The 14,986-nt window shown below is 41.7% G+C and overlaps 1 protein-coding gene across 1 annotated transcript; it reads left to right on the top strand.

The window, feature by feature from the left end:
* The first annotated feature begins 3,912 nt into the window (after window positions 1-3,912).
* dld (deltaD) lies at window positions 3,913-9,645 on the top strand. The gene is made up of 11 exons (XM_041858956.2): window positions 3,913-4,421; window positions 4,541-4,831; window positions 5,268-5,328; window positions 5,434-5,691; window positions 6,431-6,491; window positions 6,605-6,735; window positions 7,017-7,186; window positions 7,384-7,600; window positions 7,720-8,551; window positions 8,672-8,798; window positions 8,926-9,645. The coding sequence occupies exons 1-11, from the start codon at window positions 4,368-4,370 to the stop codon at window positions 8,929-8,931; spliced, it is 2,208 nt and encodes a 735-aa protein (XP_041714890.2). The 5' UTR covers window positions 3,913-4,367; the 3' UTR covers window positions 8,932-9,645.
* Window positions 9,646-14,986: the final 5,341 nt, after the last annotated feature.

The following is a 14,986-nucleotide window of genomic DNA, read 5'->3' on the forward strand; positions in this document are numbered from 1 at the left end:
GGAGCCATTCTAAAGGAGTACCGCCCCGTTAAATCCTCCATTCAGTGGGATGGCGTTGTGTCGTAATTCAGTTTGCCTTGCTACGGAATTGGGGTGAGGGGCTCATAACAACGGTCTGATGGTATCTTAGCACTGGAGCTCATCCCGAGGGTGAAATAGCGAGGGTGGTTGGTTTTATGGGTGTAGGGATGCAATTGGCTATAAACAAAAAAGACTGCAGCATACAAAGTCACAACAATATTTCCTGCTAACTTATTAGGCCTATTCTAGCCTACCTTAGGCTGTGTATTTATTTTAGTTCATGATACAACAATGTAAACTATTTTACAGTGCATACTTTATTTAATTTGTAGGATCAGATGCCTTAATGTAGGCTATACGTCTAATCCACTGAATATGGGGTTTTCTTATGCTCATATGCCTAAATGACTAGGTTATAGACCTAGGCCTACGTCTTGATATCGCAGTGTGGATCACCTCTAACCTTTTATTGATTTTCTTCACACCCCCTAAGGACCCACCCTTGACACACACGTTTTTAAAAAAATACCCAGAAGAGAGGCAGATGTTCTCGGTAAAGCACGCGACTGCCCACCACTCTGCTAAATAATTCAAGAGTGGCTCAGCAGTACAAATCCGTCCTAAAGAATGCACACGAATACAGGCACGCGCGCACGCACGCTCTCACACACAGACACACACAAACAAAGTTACCCCAATCTCCCCCCATGACCCCAACAACATACAGGGCACAAAAAACGACCTCTTTGAAATGTTTTTTTTGTCCACTCACAGAGCAGCTGGCCAGAGTAATCGGACTTCTTGAAGACAAATGAATCCCGTCTCGTTCATAGAATCACAGGTAAGAACACGGGTAGGCTATTGTCATTAAAATAGGGGTAGGGCCAAAGCGAGCAGATGATTTGCTATTGAGTTTCTGTCGTCATGGGGTGATGCTCCACTGCTGCCTATCCATCATCTGGAAGCAATCGAGACACGCGACAGATTCTTTATCATTGTAATCAACACAAGCCTTTGCAGCATCACACAGGATGCCGACGAAAGCTCCATTGTCCTAAAATAAATCTAGGCCTGGAGGTTCAGCGCACTAAACAAACGATGTCTTATGTCTGAACTCCAGTTCAGTTATATCACTGCGGGAAACGATGGAGAAAAGAGATTCCTCAGCACATCTCACCTGTTGCCTGCATGCCTATTTGATAAAGCAAAACGTTAGACATTTATGTTATGTTCACTGGTGTCTGTTGATGTTCAAAACAATATACATTAATGTATTATTCACAACTAATAACATATTTATTCAACAGAGTTATAACAGCAGGTCATAATGTTGATCCAAAAGAGCAATTGCGCATTCCGCGGTACTTCAAATAAGGTCCTAAATTGATGATTGGGTTGTAGAAGTCTAGTGTTAACATAGGCCAACGCCTGAGTTGCTATCTGGTCGTTATGGTGTGATGTTCACAGTGTTTATGTTCCCACGAGCAATCTTTCCGAAAAACTTAAGTTCTGGCTTCCCTAACCATATGGTCAGCATCATACCGTTGCAGTCTCTTTAACGTGCTTCCAGTCCAATTTGGATGAAGACTGCAATATGTAGAGAAACAGTAGAGACATGCAGTTGAAGTTGGGGGGAAAACGCCATTTGGTGAGGAGCAGATGGTTGGCTTGGGGGGCTGTCCGCGTCTAAAGGCGTGTCGTGCCCTTCAGATAGAATCCCCAAGGGCTCCCCCTTGTATTCAAAATCAATGAAAATTAAAGCGCAAAGAAAAGATGAATAGTCAGACCTCGAGTCCCTCCTTTGTTCATTGGAGCTACTGGTGGGCAGGAGTTAAAGTACAACAGCCCCCTATAGAAACACTTAAGTTAAACAGTCTCCCCATAGTCCACCTTCAGAAAGAAGGGGAGTTCGAATAAGAAGCTTTCTGCTTGATTTAACCAAGACAGAATCGCGTGGCATAAATTAAGTTTGAAAAGAATAAGTGTAGTGAGCATGATTCTGAAGGATTTCACCATGCCTTTCAGTTACGCTTTGCTGCAGTAATCGAGAAATGTGTGCCACGTCAATATAATAAATCCCTGATAGAAGGCCTATATGATGATAGAAGGGTTGGGGGAAGTGGTGAATGCGTAAACCTCAAGCACGCAGAATTGCGCACACAGCAAAAACCTGTAAAAACGTGGAGCCACATCCTTCGGATTACTGCATTGAATCAACTGGTTAAATGCAATTCGGATCTTCGAACACATATGGCCATGTAGACACATGAATAATGGTATTAGTCATAGTGTTTAAATGTTCTTTCTCCTACTTTTCCTTTGGGTACAAAGGTAGGCACCTATTCCAAATCTTTATTTGGAAGTGTCATATCTTGAACATTATAAGGATTGTAAACAAAAAAATATCAGTCAGACATTATACACACAATTTCTTAGTAAACCCAAGAGTAGATTAAAACACACGACAAAAAAAACGTTGCATAATTGCGCATGAGTAAACGCTTTCCTTGTTTTTAAACTCTGCTCAAAAATGTAAATGTCGTTGCTGCCACCCGCCAAAAATTGAAATGCCGTTTCAATTAGCGTCCTAATTAAGACCACCCCGACACACACACACACACCCTCTCAGTGTCACCAGAGAGAGGCAGAGTAATCAGCTTAAAGCCACCAATACAAATGATGTCCACTTTCACATGACACAAATGTGTTTCTAAAAGTTTCAGCAATGAAAACGAATGGACAGTTTACCACATTTTATAGGCTAGGCCTAGTTGAAAAATCTCTGTTGTTGGCTAATATCGAAATAACCAAAAAGGGGTGTCTTTTTTTCTGGAATAGCAAACGACTTGTTTTTTTAACTGGACATTGTTGTAGGGACGGCAGCGTGCGCCGAGGGGAGCTCTTTCTCCCTAGTACATTGTGGAGAGAGCAGGTGCTGCTGCCTGAATTACCATACAGCTGAGAGCACAAAGAAGAAACTTATTCTTACCCCCGCACAATAACAAAGTGCCTTAATGACAGCCACGCGAACGACACACACCAACTCAGTTTTTACTGCCCAGGGTATAAGAATGGAAAATGGAAAATCTTTACATATATGCCTAAAGTCAACACAATATTTACAGTTGTAAAAATAAATAAAAATAAAATAATCCACCTGTTGATGCTAAAAGTTTTCAAAACTCATAAAAGTGTTGAGGAAACCCATGGTACATGCGTAAAGTGCAAGCATCTACGTTTGTGTAGTTTGGTTTTATTGAATTATATTGAGATAATATCCTTAGTTTTGGGCAAGATTTTCTAAGAGCTATGGGAAAACCTATTTAGGCCTATAGTTTATCGATTTTTCATTTAGATTAAATGTAAATTCATGTTGACCATTAGTTTTACATTGTGATGAAACATACTCATTGTAATGGTGTGAATAAACAGTTTATGTTGGCGAACTATAACAAAATACAAAAATGAAATAAAAAACAAAGTTTCAAAGAAAAGGGTGATGAAAAGCTGGAAAATAAGGTTGAAATAGTCTTACATTGGAGGCCTAGGCTATTTGAAGCGGGTACATGGAGCCTACATGGGTCTTACGATGTGGAGATGTTCTGTGATGTAATTTGAGCTTTATGTCAGAGAGGGATGTAAAGGATTCTTGAGGTTAAAAATTTGTTGGAATGTAAATGAGAATGTTTTGTTTTGTGCCATGGGGAAGGAGGGTTGCACATTTTACAGCTCAGTGACCATTTGGCGATCTTTTGAGAGGGAGGTTTTGAAAAGTGTCCCTTTGTGACAGCTCGAGACAGATTGGGGAGTACCTCATTTGCATCTCATTACTCTAGCAGCGCAGTCTGTATATAACCAGCGGCAGGCTGACTGGGATATCAGACACACGCATAGCTACATAGGGAGAAGAACTGAGAAAGCCTTGGGGAAGTGTTTTGGATCAGTAATTTTTTTCTCATTATCAATCAAGGTGAAATAAATAAAACACAAGCAACCCTAAAACTGGGTTGTCTTCTTTGTGTTGAACTGCATTATCTAATAACTGGATTGGAATTAACGCCTTGGCACGGAATTTCGACTTCATTCCCACATTTTTCGTCGTGATTTTTCGTCACCAGCACCACTGTTCAGGATTACATTGTACTGTAAACTTTGTTCATGAAAATACACTGAGAAGCATCGAGATAAACTGAAGTTCCATTCAAGACGTCTGAAGACCGTACGGATTTTTTAATTGGGACTTTTGATAACGGAAAATAACTTTCTCGATGATTTTCTGAGCTGGGTCATACATAAATTACCCTGGCTCCTGGACATTTAACTATTTATTGAATATTCTCACCACAATGGGACACCAGTCGCTCGCGATAGCTGTCATCCTTTGTGTCTTGATATGCCAGGTATTGCGAATTTGACTCTCCTTTGAATTGATTTGTAATTTAAGTGTAGGCATATTCATTAGTCATGTGTACATATCGAAAACATATTAAACCTTCATGTTTTTATTGTGTTTTTACAGGGTCTTTGTTCAGGGGTTTTCGAGTTGAAGTTACAAGAGTTTCTCAACAAGAAAGGAGTGACAGGCAATACAAACTGCTGCAAAGGAGCCTCTGGGATTCAGCAGTGTGAATGCAAAACGTTTTTTAGAATCTGCTTGAAGCATTATCAAGTTAACGTAACACCGGAACCCCCTTGTACCTATGGCGGTGCCGTGACTCCTGTCCTCGGATCAAACTCCTTTCAAGTGCCTGAAACAACTGCAGAAGCCTTCGCCAATCCTATTCCGTTTTCTTTTGGATTCACGTGGCCGGTGAGTGTTTCAGCGCATTTTTGTCAAATTATACAATGTAATCTTTGTCAGCATGCTCAGGGCTCACCACTTATGGGGCATTGACAATATCAGTAACGGTCGTAGTGAAATGTAGTCTATATCGGGACAGGAGGGGGACTTGGGCACGTTTAACAAATGCTATCAGGGTGGGAACTTCACGTCCTCATAGATGGCATATAATTGCCAGCTCTGCGTGAAATTCCGAAACGTTTCATTTTACAGCTGTGAGTAAGTGTGAAAGTGGTTGAATTAAGTGTGAAGCCTAAAAGTGGCACACCTCTATTATTAGGCCTAACAGACGCCACCCTTCACATGTGAATTAGCCTGATGTTTATGGACAGTGGTGCCTCAGCATCTTATAACCCTTTTGCACAGTTGTTCATTATTCGATTTTTTCCTTCTATTTTTTCATCAGGGGACATTCTCTCTCATCATTGAGGCCCTACACACAGATTCCGAGGATGATCTTTCAACAGGTAAATTCCATAGAGAGCAACAGGTCACCAAATACATTTACATAATCATTCATTGTAAATATGTATAGGGATATATGTACTAATTCCTGTATTCACCATTTTCAGATAACCCTGAACGTCTGATCAGTCGCTTCACCACTCAGAGGCATCTGACAGTGGGAGATGAGTGGTCCTCTGATTTACAGACTAGTGGAAGAACAGAGCTGAAGTACTCCTACCGATTTATTTGTGATGAGCATTACTACGGGGAGGGTTGTTCTGTTTTCTGCCGTCCACGAGATGATGCCTTTGGTCACTTCACCTGTGGGGAACGTGGTGAGATCATTTGCAACTCAGGATGGAAGGGAACCTACTGCACAGAACGTAAGTAGGCTGCATCCTCCTTACTTTTGCTTTCCCATACTTAGCCTACTTTAACTTTTGTTGTTCCGTTTTTTCTTTTTCTTTCACAAAAGTATTCTTAATGTGGTTAATTTGCAGTCTTTAGTCAGAATAAACCATGCGTTATTACCAAATAGTTTCACTTATCAAAAATGTGGGTTGCAACAGGTGTCTATGCTACTGTTTAGGCAAATTTAAATGAGAGAAGTTTGCCGAATAATCTCACGCGTGCCATAGATTAAATGTAATGCCTGATTGGCTACTTGGCAGTGCGCTTGGCGTTGATTGGCTTAGTGTGGTGAGGCATTGTTGGAAGTGGGCAGCTGCTGAGTGAGAGTAGACAATGGAGCAGCTGTCCTGCACTGGCACCATGTACACCAGCTGTCCACTCTTATCTGCACAGACTCGGGGACATTAAGGGGAGGGGCTGTATGAGCAGAAAGAAAAAAAGGGACTTCTGACCCATAGTTAGGAGAAAAAGAAGCCTTTGTGTGTGAATCTTTTGTGTGGGAGCAACTGTGTTAAGCAGAATGTTGGTCCCCCTGGTGACAAGGGGAGCGTATTTTCTAGGTAACGGCTAATGGGGCCACCAGCCCACTGAAATGAATTAGCCAGTGTTTACTGAAAAGGGCCCATCTGAAAAGAAGCTCTGCTGGTATAAACACATGTTCCAATGAGTTAGATTCCCATGATTCACGTGTGATGGTCTCTCTCATTGCAGCGATCTGTCTTCCTGGTTGTGGTGAGGAGCACGGGTTCTGTGACAAGCCTGGTGAATGCAAGTAAGTCCCAATGACCTGTCCATCTCTGTGTTAAACACCAGTCAACAGGATCACAGTTTGGTATAGTTTCATATATGCTAGTATCTAACCATTTGCATTGTGTGTGGTTACAGGTGTAGAGTTGGCTTCAGTGGGCGTTACTGTGATGACTGCATCCGCTACCCAGGGTGTCTTCACGGCACCTGCCAGCAGCCGTGGCAGTGTAACTGCCTGGAGGGATGGGGTGGCCTCTTCTGCAACCAAGGTGAGTTCTGTTTATCTCCCATATGCAACTGACTAGTGCTCTTCTGTCATTCTCCACCATATTCAGACTCTACTGGTCTTGAGACAGCATACAGTATCTCCACTAAGTTCTTTAAGCCACTATTCCAATCAGGTTCAAAGAATAGGACACTGCAATTCAAACATGGTGAAAACATTGGTGGGGGGGCTTTCTTCGCCTTAAAATAAGTCGGAAAACATCCTGGATATAACTGTACATTAACTTTCAGAAGACTAAGCCACATGTGCCATTGTCTGTTTCAGATCTCAACTACTGTACACACCACAAGCCCTGCATGAATGGAGCCACTTGTACCAATACTGGCCAGGGTAGCTACACCTGCTCCTGTAAGCCCGGCTTCTCTGGGGCCAGCTGTGAGATTGAGGTCAACGAATGTTCCGACAACCCCTGCCGGAATGGGGGAAGCTGCACTGTAAGTAGTTTTGGCTGAGCTGCCCCTCATTAGTTACATTAGAAAGCATTTCTCAGTGATGTAATGTCACATAGTGTGTGGTGCTGCTATGCTAGAGCTGGCAAGCATTCCTCGTATCATGTTGATAACAAGTTAATAACAAGTCGTTAGGGAGTTGTAACTTTTGCTAAGCAAGTGCTTTGTCTTTCCTCTGACAGGATCAAGAAAACACATTCAAATGTGCCTGCCCCCCAGGCTTCTATGGCAACAACTGTGAGCTCAGTGCCATGACCTGTGCTGATGGGCCTTGCTTTAACGGCGGACGCTGTGCTGACAACCCAGAGGGAGGATACTACTGCCAGTGTCCTCTCGGCTATGCCGGATTCAACTGTGAGAAGAAGATCGACCACTGCACCTCCAACCCATGCTCCAACGGTAAGCTGAAACAAAGTTCTCCAGTTCTGAGTTTACCAGTTGAATCTTTCTATTGAAAGTATGAGGACATGAATGAATACTTGAACAGACGGTTTAACATGTCTTTCTAATGTCTCCAGGTGCCCAGTGTATGGACCTTGTGAACTCCTACATGTGCCAGTGCCCTGAGGGTTTCTCCGGAGCCAACTGCGAGGACAACATTGACGAGTGCGCCAACTACCCCTGCCAGAATGGTGGCACATGCTCGGATGGCATGAACGATTACACCTGCACCTGCCCACCTGGATACACCGGAAAGAACTGCAGCTCGCCCATCAGCAAATGCGAGCACAACCCCTGCCACAACGGAGCCACCTGCCACGAGAGGAAGAACCGCTACGTGTGCGCCTGTGTGCCAGGCTACGGTGGCCATAACTGCCAGTTCCTCCTGCCATCGCATCCCCAGGGACAGCCCGGGGTGGAGGGAGCTGATAAGAGATACTCTGATGACCAGGACCAAGGTACATTCCCCTGGACCGCGGTGTGTGCTGGGATAATCCTGGCGCTGCTGCTGCTGGTGGCCTGTGCCGTGCTGATGGTTTACATCCGGGTCAAGGTGCAGCAGAGGAGCCAGCAGGGAGACAACCACAGTGAGAGTGAGACCATGAACAACCTGGCCAACAACTGTCAACGACCTGACAAGGACCTATCTGTCAGCGTAATCGGCACGACAGGGGTCAAGAACACAAATAAGAAAGTGGACTTTCACTCGGACAATGCTGGAGGAGAGAAGAATGGCTACAAGTCCCGATACTCGTCAACGGATTATAATCTGGTGCATGAGCTGAAGCCAGAAGATTTGTCGAAAGAGGACCAAGAAAAGAGCGAGGCGAAGTGTTCCGAATCAAATTGTTCCGAATCTCTGTGTTCGGACAGTGATTTCGAAGAGAAACACAGAAAAAGTTTAAAGAGGTGAATATCTACACATTTGGATATAAATTATTTGTGACGTTAATGGGAGTAGTCATGCTTGTGTCTGAAGAGTCTTGGTGAATGTTGATGTTAATGTCTTTATTTTTCTTGTGTTCTCAGTGACGCCTCAGAAAATAAACGTCCAGAGGAGTCGATGTGCAACGAAGCATCGATGTGCAACGACACAAAGTACCAGTCAGTCTACGTCATATCAGACGAGAAAGATGAATGTATCATTGCGACTGAGGTGAGTTGAGTTGGCTCTTTTTCACTGCTGCTAATATCTCTTTGCAGTTTGCATATTTCGTTTTCACTGGTCCGCGAATAGCTCAACACTCTGAAACTAAAACATCTTTCCCTCTTGTCCTCCCCAGGTGTAACACCACAACTGAGCTGTAGCTCATCTTCTCTACAGGAGGTTTTACTCCGGTGAATGCTGCTCAAACCCAGGGGGAAGGTTTCCCTTCTTGTGACTGCTGCTGTGAGACTAAGACATTGAAAGTGATATTCAGAATGAGCTGGTTCTCAACTGAAGTAAGCACAGTGACTGCAGATAAAGGATGTTGGACCACACTGGCCCGCGCTCTCACAAGTTATGTTTCCCAGGAATGTGCATAATATGGACTTGTTGCACTGCCTGTGAGGACAGTTTTTACCTCATTGCACTATGGAGGGTTGCTTTTTAGTATGTATTTAAACATACACATTTGAGTTAATTACTGTGTATAATGAGTATGCACTGACTGCAGTGTATATTTGTAAATCCTTTGAGCCAGTCTTCTGAATTGGTTTAGAGAGGGGGAAACACTACCTTCAAATTTGTTAAAATACTGTTGCTTTTTTTCAAAGATGTATTCTTTTAATTTAATTACATTATGTGTTCCATTTGTTTGTGAGTACACTTTGATATAATTTAAGTTAATTTTGTTTGTTTTGCAAATATGTATAATGTATATAAGGCACTTCAGGTCAATGTGACGTTGTTTTCCAACATAAATGTATTTAAGAAGCATTGTACAGAACCTATTGGAATTGTTTTATCACTGTTGCCCATGAAGGAAATCAACTAAATATTTTTCCAAAATAAATAATGTATGAAATAATTAACATAACGTAGAAGTGTCTTTGTGATATCCACATACACCATAACATGTCACCCAAAACATCCAACATTGAATACTAGAGTTACTTCTCTTGCATTTTCTCTTTGACATACAGTACATGCACACAATGTTTGACCTCAAGTTCTCTAAGTAGTCTCACTGCAAACTGTGTTCTTGTCCTGATGCAACAGGCTGTCTCCCTGTGGTACCTCACTAAGTGAGACAAAGACACACCCGGTAATCACAAATTACTACCCTCATCTTGATGGCAATTTATTTTTAGGAAGAAAGAACCCTCTGACAAAAAAGAAACCACCCCTGGTAAATGTGCTGGTCAGAGTTTTCCAACTTTCTTTAAACCTTAGTCAATGTCATTTAGTAAGGCTGGGTGGTAGTGTACAAGCAACTTGCATTTGGTCCATACTCAAGGAGAAACCAAACCAGCATGACAAATGGTTACAAATATAGACTTTTGGAAAAAAAGGTGCCATCTAGAACCTAAAAGGATTATTCGGCTGTACCCATAGGAGAACCCTTGGAATAACCCTTTTTGGTTCCAGGTAAAACCCTTTTGGGTTCCAGGTAGAACCCTTTCCACAGAGGGTTCTACATGGAACTCAAAAGGGTTCTACCGGAACCTAAAAGGGTTATCCTATGGGGACAGTCGAAGAACCCTTTCGGAACCCTTTTTTCTAAGAGTGTATATGAAAGCAGAAAGAAAACACATAATTACTATACTATGTATGTAAGTCTTTCTTTCTTCATTCATAATCAGTCTTTGAAGCATTGAGTGAGCAGTGGACAGCTGAAAACTAGACTGAATAACACATTGACTTGCAGCTGTCCAGATGGTGACTAGAGAGACACCCCATTCCAGAGTTGGGGAGCATGAGGCAGATACAGTATACTGGACCAGTGTATAAGCACAAGAGAGCCAATCAATAATATTGACTATAGAATGCTGATCCAGAGTTGTCATTATGTTTATGTTCGCTCCGTTTTCTATTTGATAAATAGCATCCATCTGTAAACATGCTACAGTAAGATACCTAAGAAATGTATCAGTTAACTGACACATTGTTTCACTCTAAAGTGAAAAATTAGCTCCTCTAGTTCGCCATCTGAACAAAGATCTGACTGCAGCAGTGGCATATAGATTTAATATTCTGACCAGAATGGGTAGTTGAATGTGTACCATCAGCTTACTCACTGAAATGATAAACAAGCTCTTGAATCAAACAGCTGTGAGAGTGCTGGCATTTTTTACTAGCAACTTCAATCAGGGACGAGGAAAGTCAGTCAACCTCATGTTCTGACCATTTTAATGATGTGGCACAGCAAATGTTCATCAACCAGACCTGCTTTATAAACCTGCTATTTTTATCACAATATTTTCCCAGGTTATTGGTAATGTATAACAAGCAATCTTTTTGAGAACTCACTTTGTAGTTTATTTGGACTCTTTCTTTATTCCGAAAGCGATGTTGCTGTCTTGAATAAGGTTAAAATGAGGGAAGGGCAATAGCAGCATTGACCCTCTTTGGCATTACCTTTCTAACAACAATAATGAAAGTGTAAATATTATACTCTCCCCTGGAATATGCTTTCAAATACAAAGCAGAGTGTCTCTAAATAAATATATATTTTGTGCTTTATAAATGTAATAGAAAGTCTCCTTAGCCTTGGTTAAAACAATACAGACCACTTCCATGTGCCCTTTTTGATTGCAAATGAAATAATCTCAACTTTGTTTTATAGCCAGTCAGAGAGGAGCGGTGAGAGAGTTTGCCCTGTGAATGCAGGGAGAATATAGTAGCTCCGATAGGGACCAGTGAAAAGTATTTGCTAGTATTACACAACTGTTGGACAGTTGTTTTCACATACCATGCTAAGCTTTTAACTTAACTTTTTTCAGTCACACAATGGCTTTTCGCTGAGTTGGAAAATATCAGGAGGCAGCCCTAAAGCAGCCCTTTTGTCTCTTCATTCAGTGTAGTCCTGGTCCACGGCTCTGCGTCCAATGGGGAATATCTTATTTTTAATATTTTTATTTTCTTCAGTTTGTGTCTATAATCAATCATAATGACAATCAAAGGTCACCGATTAATGCCAATATGCCAGAATGTTTTGAATGCAGAACTTTGAAGCTCTTTGATCGGCATGAAATAAAGGATTGTTAAAAAGGAAAGAAGGATTTTGAAAGTTTGATTTACTTTAAGTTATGTTTGGACTTACACTTAACAAAGATTAATTATCTTACTAAATGTTTACTTTTGTTTCCTACGTTTTAAACTTTGTCTACATCTGGCTTATTCTAACAGCCTGTATAAACATATAAACACTATAAATCCGTGTGGAATGCATTACATACAGTACCAGTCAAAAGTTTGGACACATCTACTCAATCAAGGGTTTTTCTTTATTTGTACTATTTTCTACATTGTAGAATAATAGTGAAGACATCAAAACTATGAAATAACACATATGGAATCATGTAGTAACCAAAAAAGTGTTAAATAAATCAAAATCTATTTTATATTTGAGATTCTTCAAAGTAGCCACCCTTTGCCTTGATGACAGCTTTGCACACTCTTGGCATTCTCTCAACCAGCTTCACATGGAATGCTTTTCTAACAGTCTTGAAGGAGTTCCCACATATGCTGAGCACTTGTTGGCTGCTTTTCCTTCACTCTGCGGTCCAACTCATCCCAAACCATCTCAATTGGGTTGAGGTCGAGTGATTGTGGAGGCCAGGTCATCTGATGCAGCACTCCATCACTCTCCTTTTTGGTCAAATAGGCCTTACACAGCCTGGAGGTGTGTTGGGTCATTGTCCTGTTGAAAAACAAACGATAGTCCCACTAAGCGCAAACCAGATGGGATGGCGTATCACTGCAGAATGCTGTGGTAGCCATGCTGGTTAAGTGTGCCTTGAATTCTAAATAAATCACAGACAGTGTCACCAGCAAAGCACCCCCACACCATCACACCTCCTCCTCCATGCTTCATGGTGGGAACCACACATGCGGAGCTCATCCGTTCACCTACTCTGCGTCTCACAAAGACACAGCGGTTGGAACCAAAATCTCAAATTTGGACTCATCAGACCAAAGGAAAGATTTCCACCGCTCTAATGTCCATTGCTCATGTTTCTTGGCCCAAGCAAGTCTCTTCTTATTATTGGTGTCCTTTAGTAGTGGTTTCTTTGCAGCAATTCGACCATGAAGGCCTGATTCACACAGTCTCCTCTGAACAGTTGATGTTGAGATGTGTCTGTTACTTGAACTCTGTGAAGCATTTATTTGCAATAATGGAGGTTGGTAACTCTAATGAACTTATCCCCTGCAGCAGAGGTAACTCTGGGTCTTCCTTTCCTGTGGCGGTCCTCATGAAAGCCAGTTTCATCATAGCGCTTGATGGTTTTTGCGACTGCACTTAAAGAAACTTTCAAAGTTCTTGAAATATTCCGGATTGACTGACCTTCATGTCTTAAAGTAATGATGGACTGTCGTTTCTCTTTGCTTATTTGAGCTGTTCTTGCCATAATATGGACTTGGTCTTTTACCAAATAGGGCTATCTTCTGTATATCACCCCTACCTTGTTACCGCACTACTGATTGGCTCAAACGCATTAGGAAGGAAATACATTCCACAAATTAACTTTTAACAAGGCATACCTGTTAATTGAAATGGATTCCAGGTGACTACCTCATGAAGCTGGTTGAGAGAATGCCAAGAGTGTGCAAAGCTGTCATCAAGGCAATTGAAGAATCTCAAATATAAAATATATTTTGATTTGTTTAACACTTTTTTGGTTACTACATGATTCCATATGTGTTATTTCATAGTTTTGATGTCTTCACTATTATTCTACAATGTAGAAAATAGTACAAATAAAGAAAAACCCTGGAAGGAGTAGGTGTGTCCAAACTTTTGACTGGTACTGTACATAAAATATATTACATTATAATAATAATCATAATGGTTATTTTAACAAACTACACCTATACATGCTTATAAATACATTTGTAATTCAATACACACAATGTAATGGGTGTAATGCACACAAGTGTGTACTTCTTGCGTACTTGTTCATGTTTAGGCAGGATTCTACCTTGAACACAATTCATTCACACACAAAGCTCAAACCTCTTGCCATTCCATAGCAATGATCAGAGCATTGGTTTTGATGGAATCACGCAGGGCAACTGTCTGCTTTTCAGCTATTAGTGCTGGATTCATCCTTAGGATTTGCGGCTTCTATTCATTCACTGGGGGGGGGGGGGGGGGGGGAGGTTGATCCAACTATATGTTTGGAATCTGGTGGGATGCCAAATGTTTGTGTGGGCATTCTTTTCTTTTGAAAAGATGCACATAAGCTCTAGGTCCTAAACATCTTCCCACCACGCAACAGGACTGAGATCCCCATGAGAACACTGAAGTTTCAACGGTTCCTGAAAATTTTGGCGCCATTCTTCAGATACATTCTTCAGTTTTCCATGAATGATATTTGAAGTAGATGTCTTTTGTCAATGGTCTTGATTAGATGTGACACCATCTAGTAATCAACTCACACAATATAGCCGCAGGATCTTTTTCGGAACTTTCTGTCACTGTGTACTGTACTGTACACCCAAGAGATGCCCAATGGTGGCGTTGTATCATTTTAACTTTTACTTAAATGTACCCAATTGTTTCAGGCTACGGCTAACAAACTGGCTTTGTTATCTGTAGGTTATTTCTTAAATCCACCCTGGGCCCTCTGTGAAGACAGAATTAGTTTGGGCCTAATCTATATTACCATGACAAGAGAGCGGTTAGTGCTCTGGTTAGTACAGTCAATGACTTGTTTAAGTGTTACTTTCCCATGATCTTATTAATCTGGTCACAGATATCCCCCTTTTTCTTCATCTGTCTTTCTTTTTATTATTTTTCAAGTAAAAAGGAGAGATGCTGGTGTTGTGGACCCCCTTTGGATGAGTCTGTATGCGCACTCTTACTTCTGCATGGATTAGTCAATATAAAGCTGTTTTCTGCTGCCAAGCCCCTCAATGGCAAGTACAATTTTGACAGATTGTGGAGAGAGGGGAACATGGGCAGAAGAAAGGGGATCCTGGTCCGACAATGAGCCATCCTTTGTTCCTGTATAGTGGTCACCTGTCACTCCCCACAATGCGGAGCCACCCCCCTTTAGAACCACTGCAACCTGGAGCCTCAGATCTCATTCGACGAGCTAAGGATAGGATTTAGGGTTGTGCCAGGGAAGTCTTGGGAAACAAAACTGTTTCATGCAGGACAATGGAAAGGACACAAAGGAAAGCAGTGGGTGTAA

This window comes from Coregonus clupeaformis, chromosome 31 (genome assembly GCF_020615455.1).
Source record: "Coregonus clupeaformis isolate EN_2021a chromosome 31, ASM2061545v1, whole genome shotgun sequence".
NCBI lineage: Eukaryota > Metazoa > Chordata > Actinopteri > Salmoniformes > Salmonidae > Coregonus > Coregonus clupeaformis.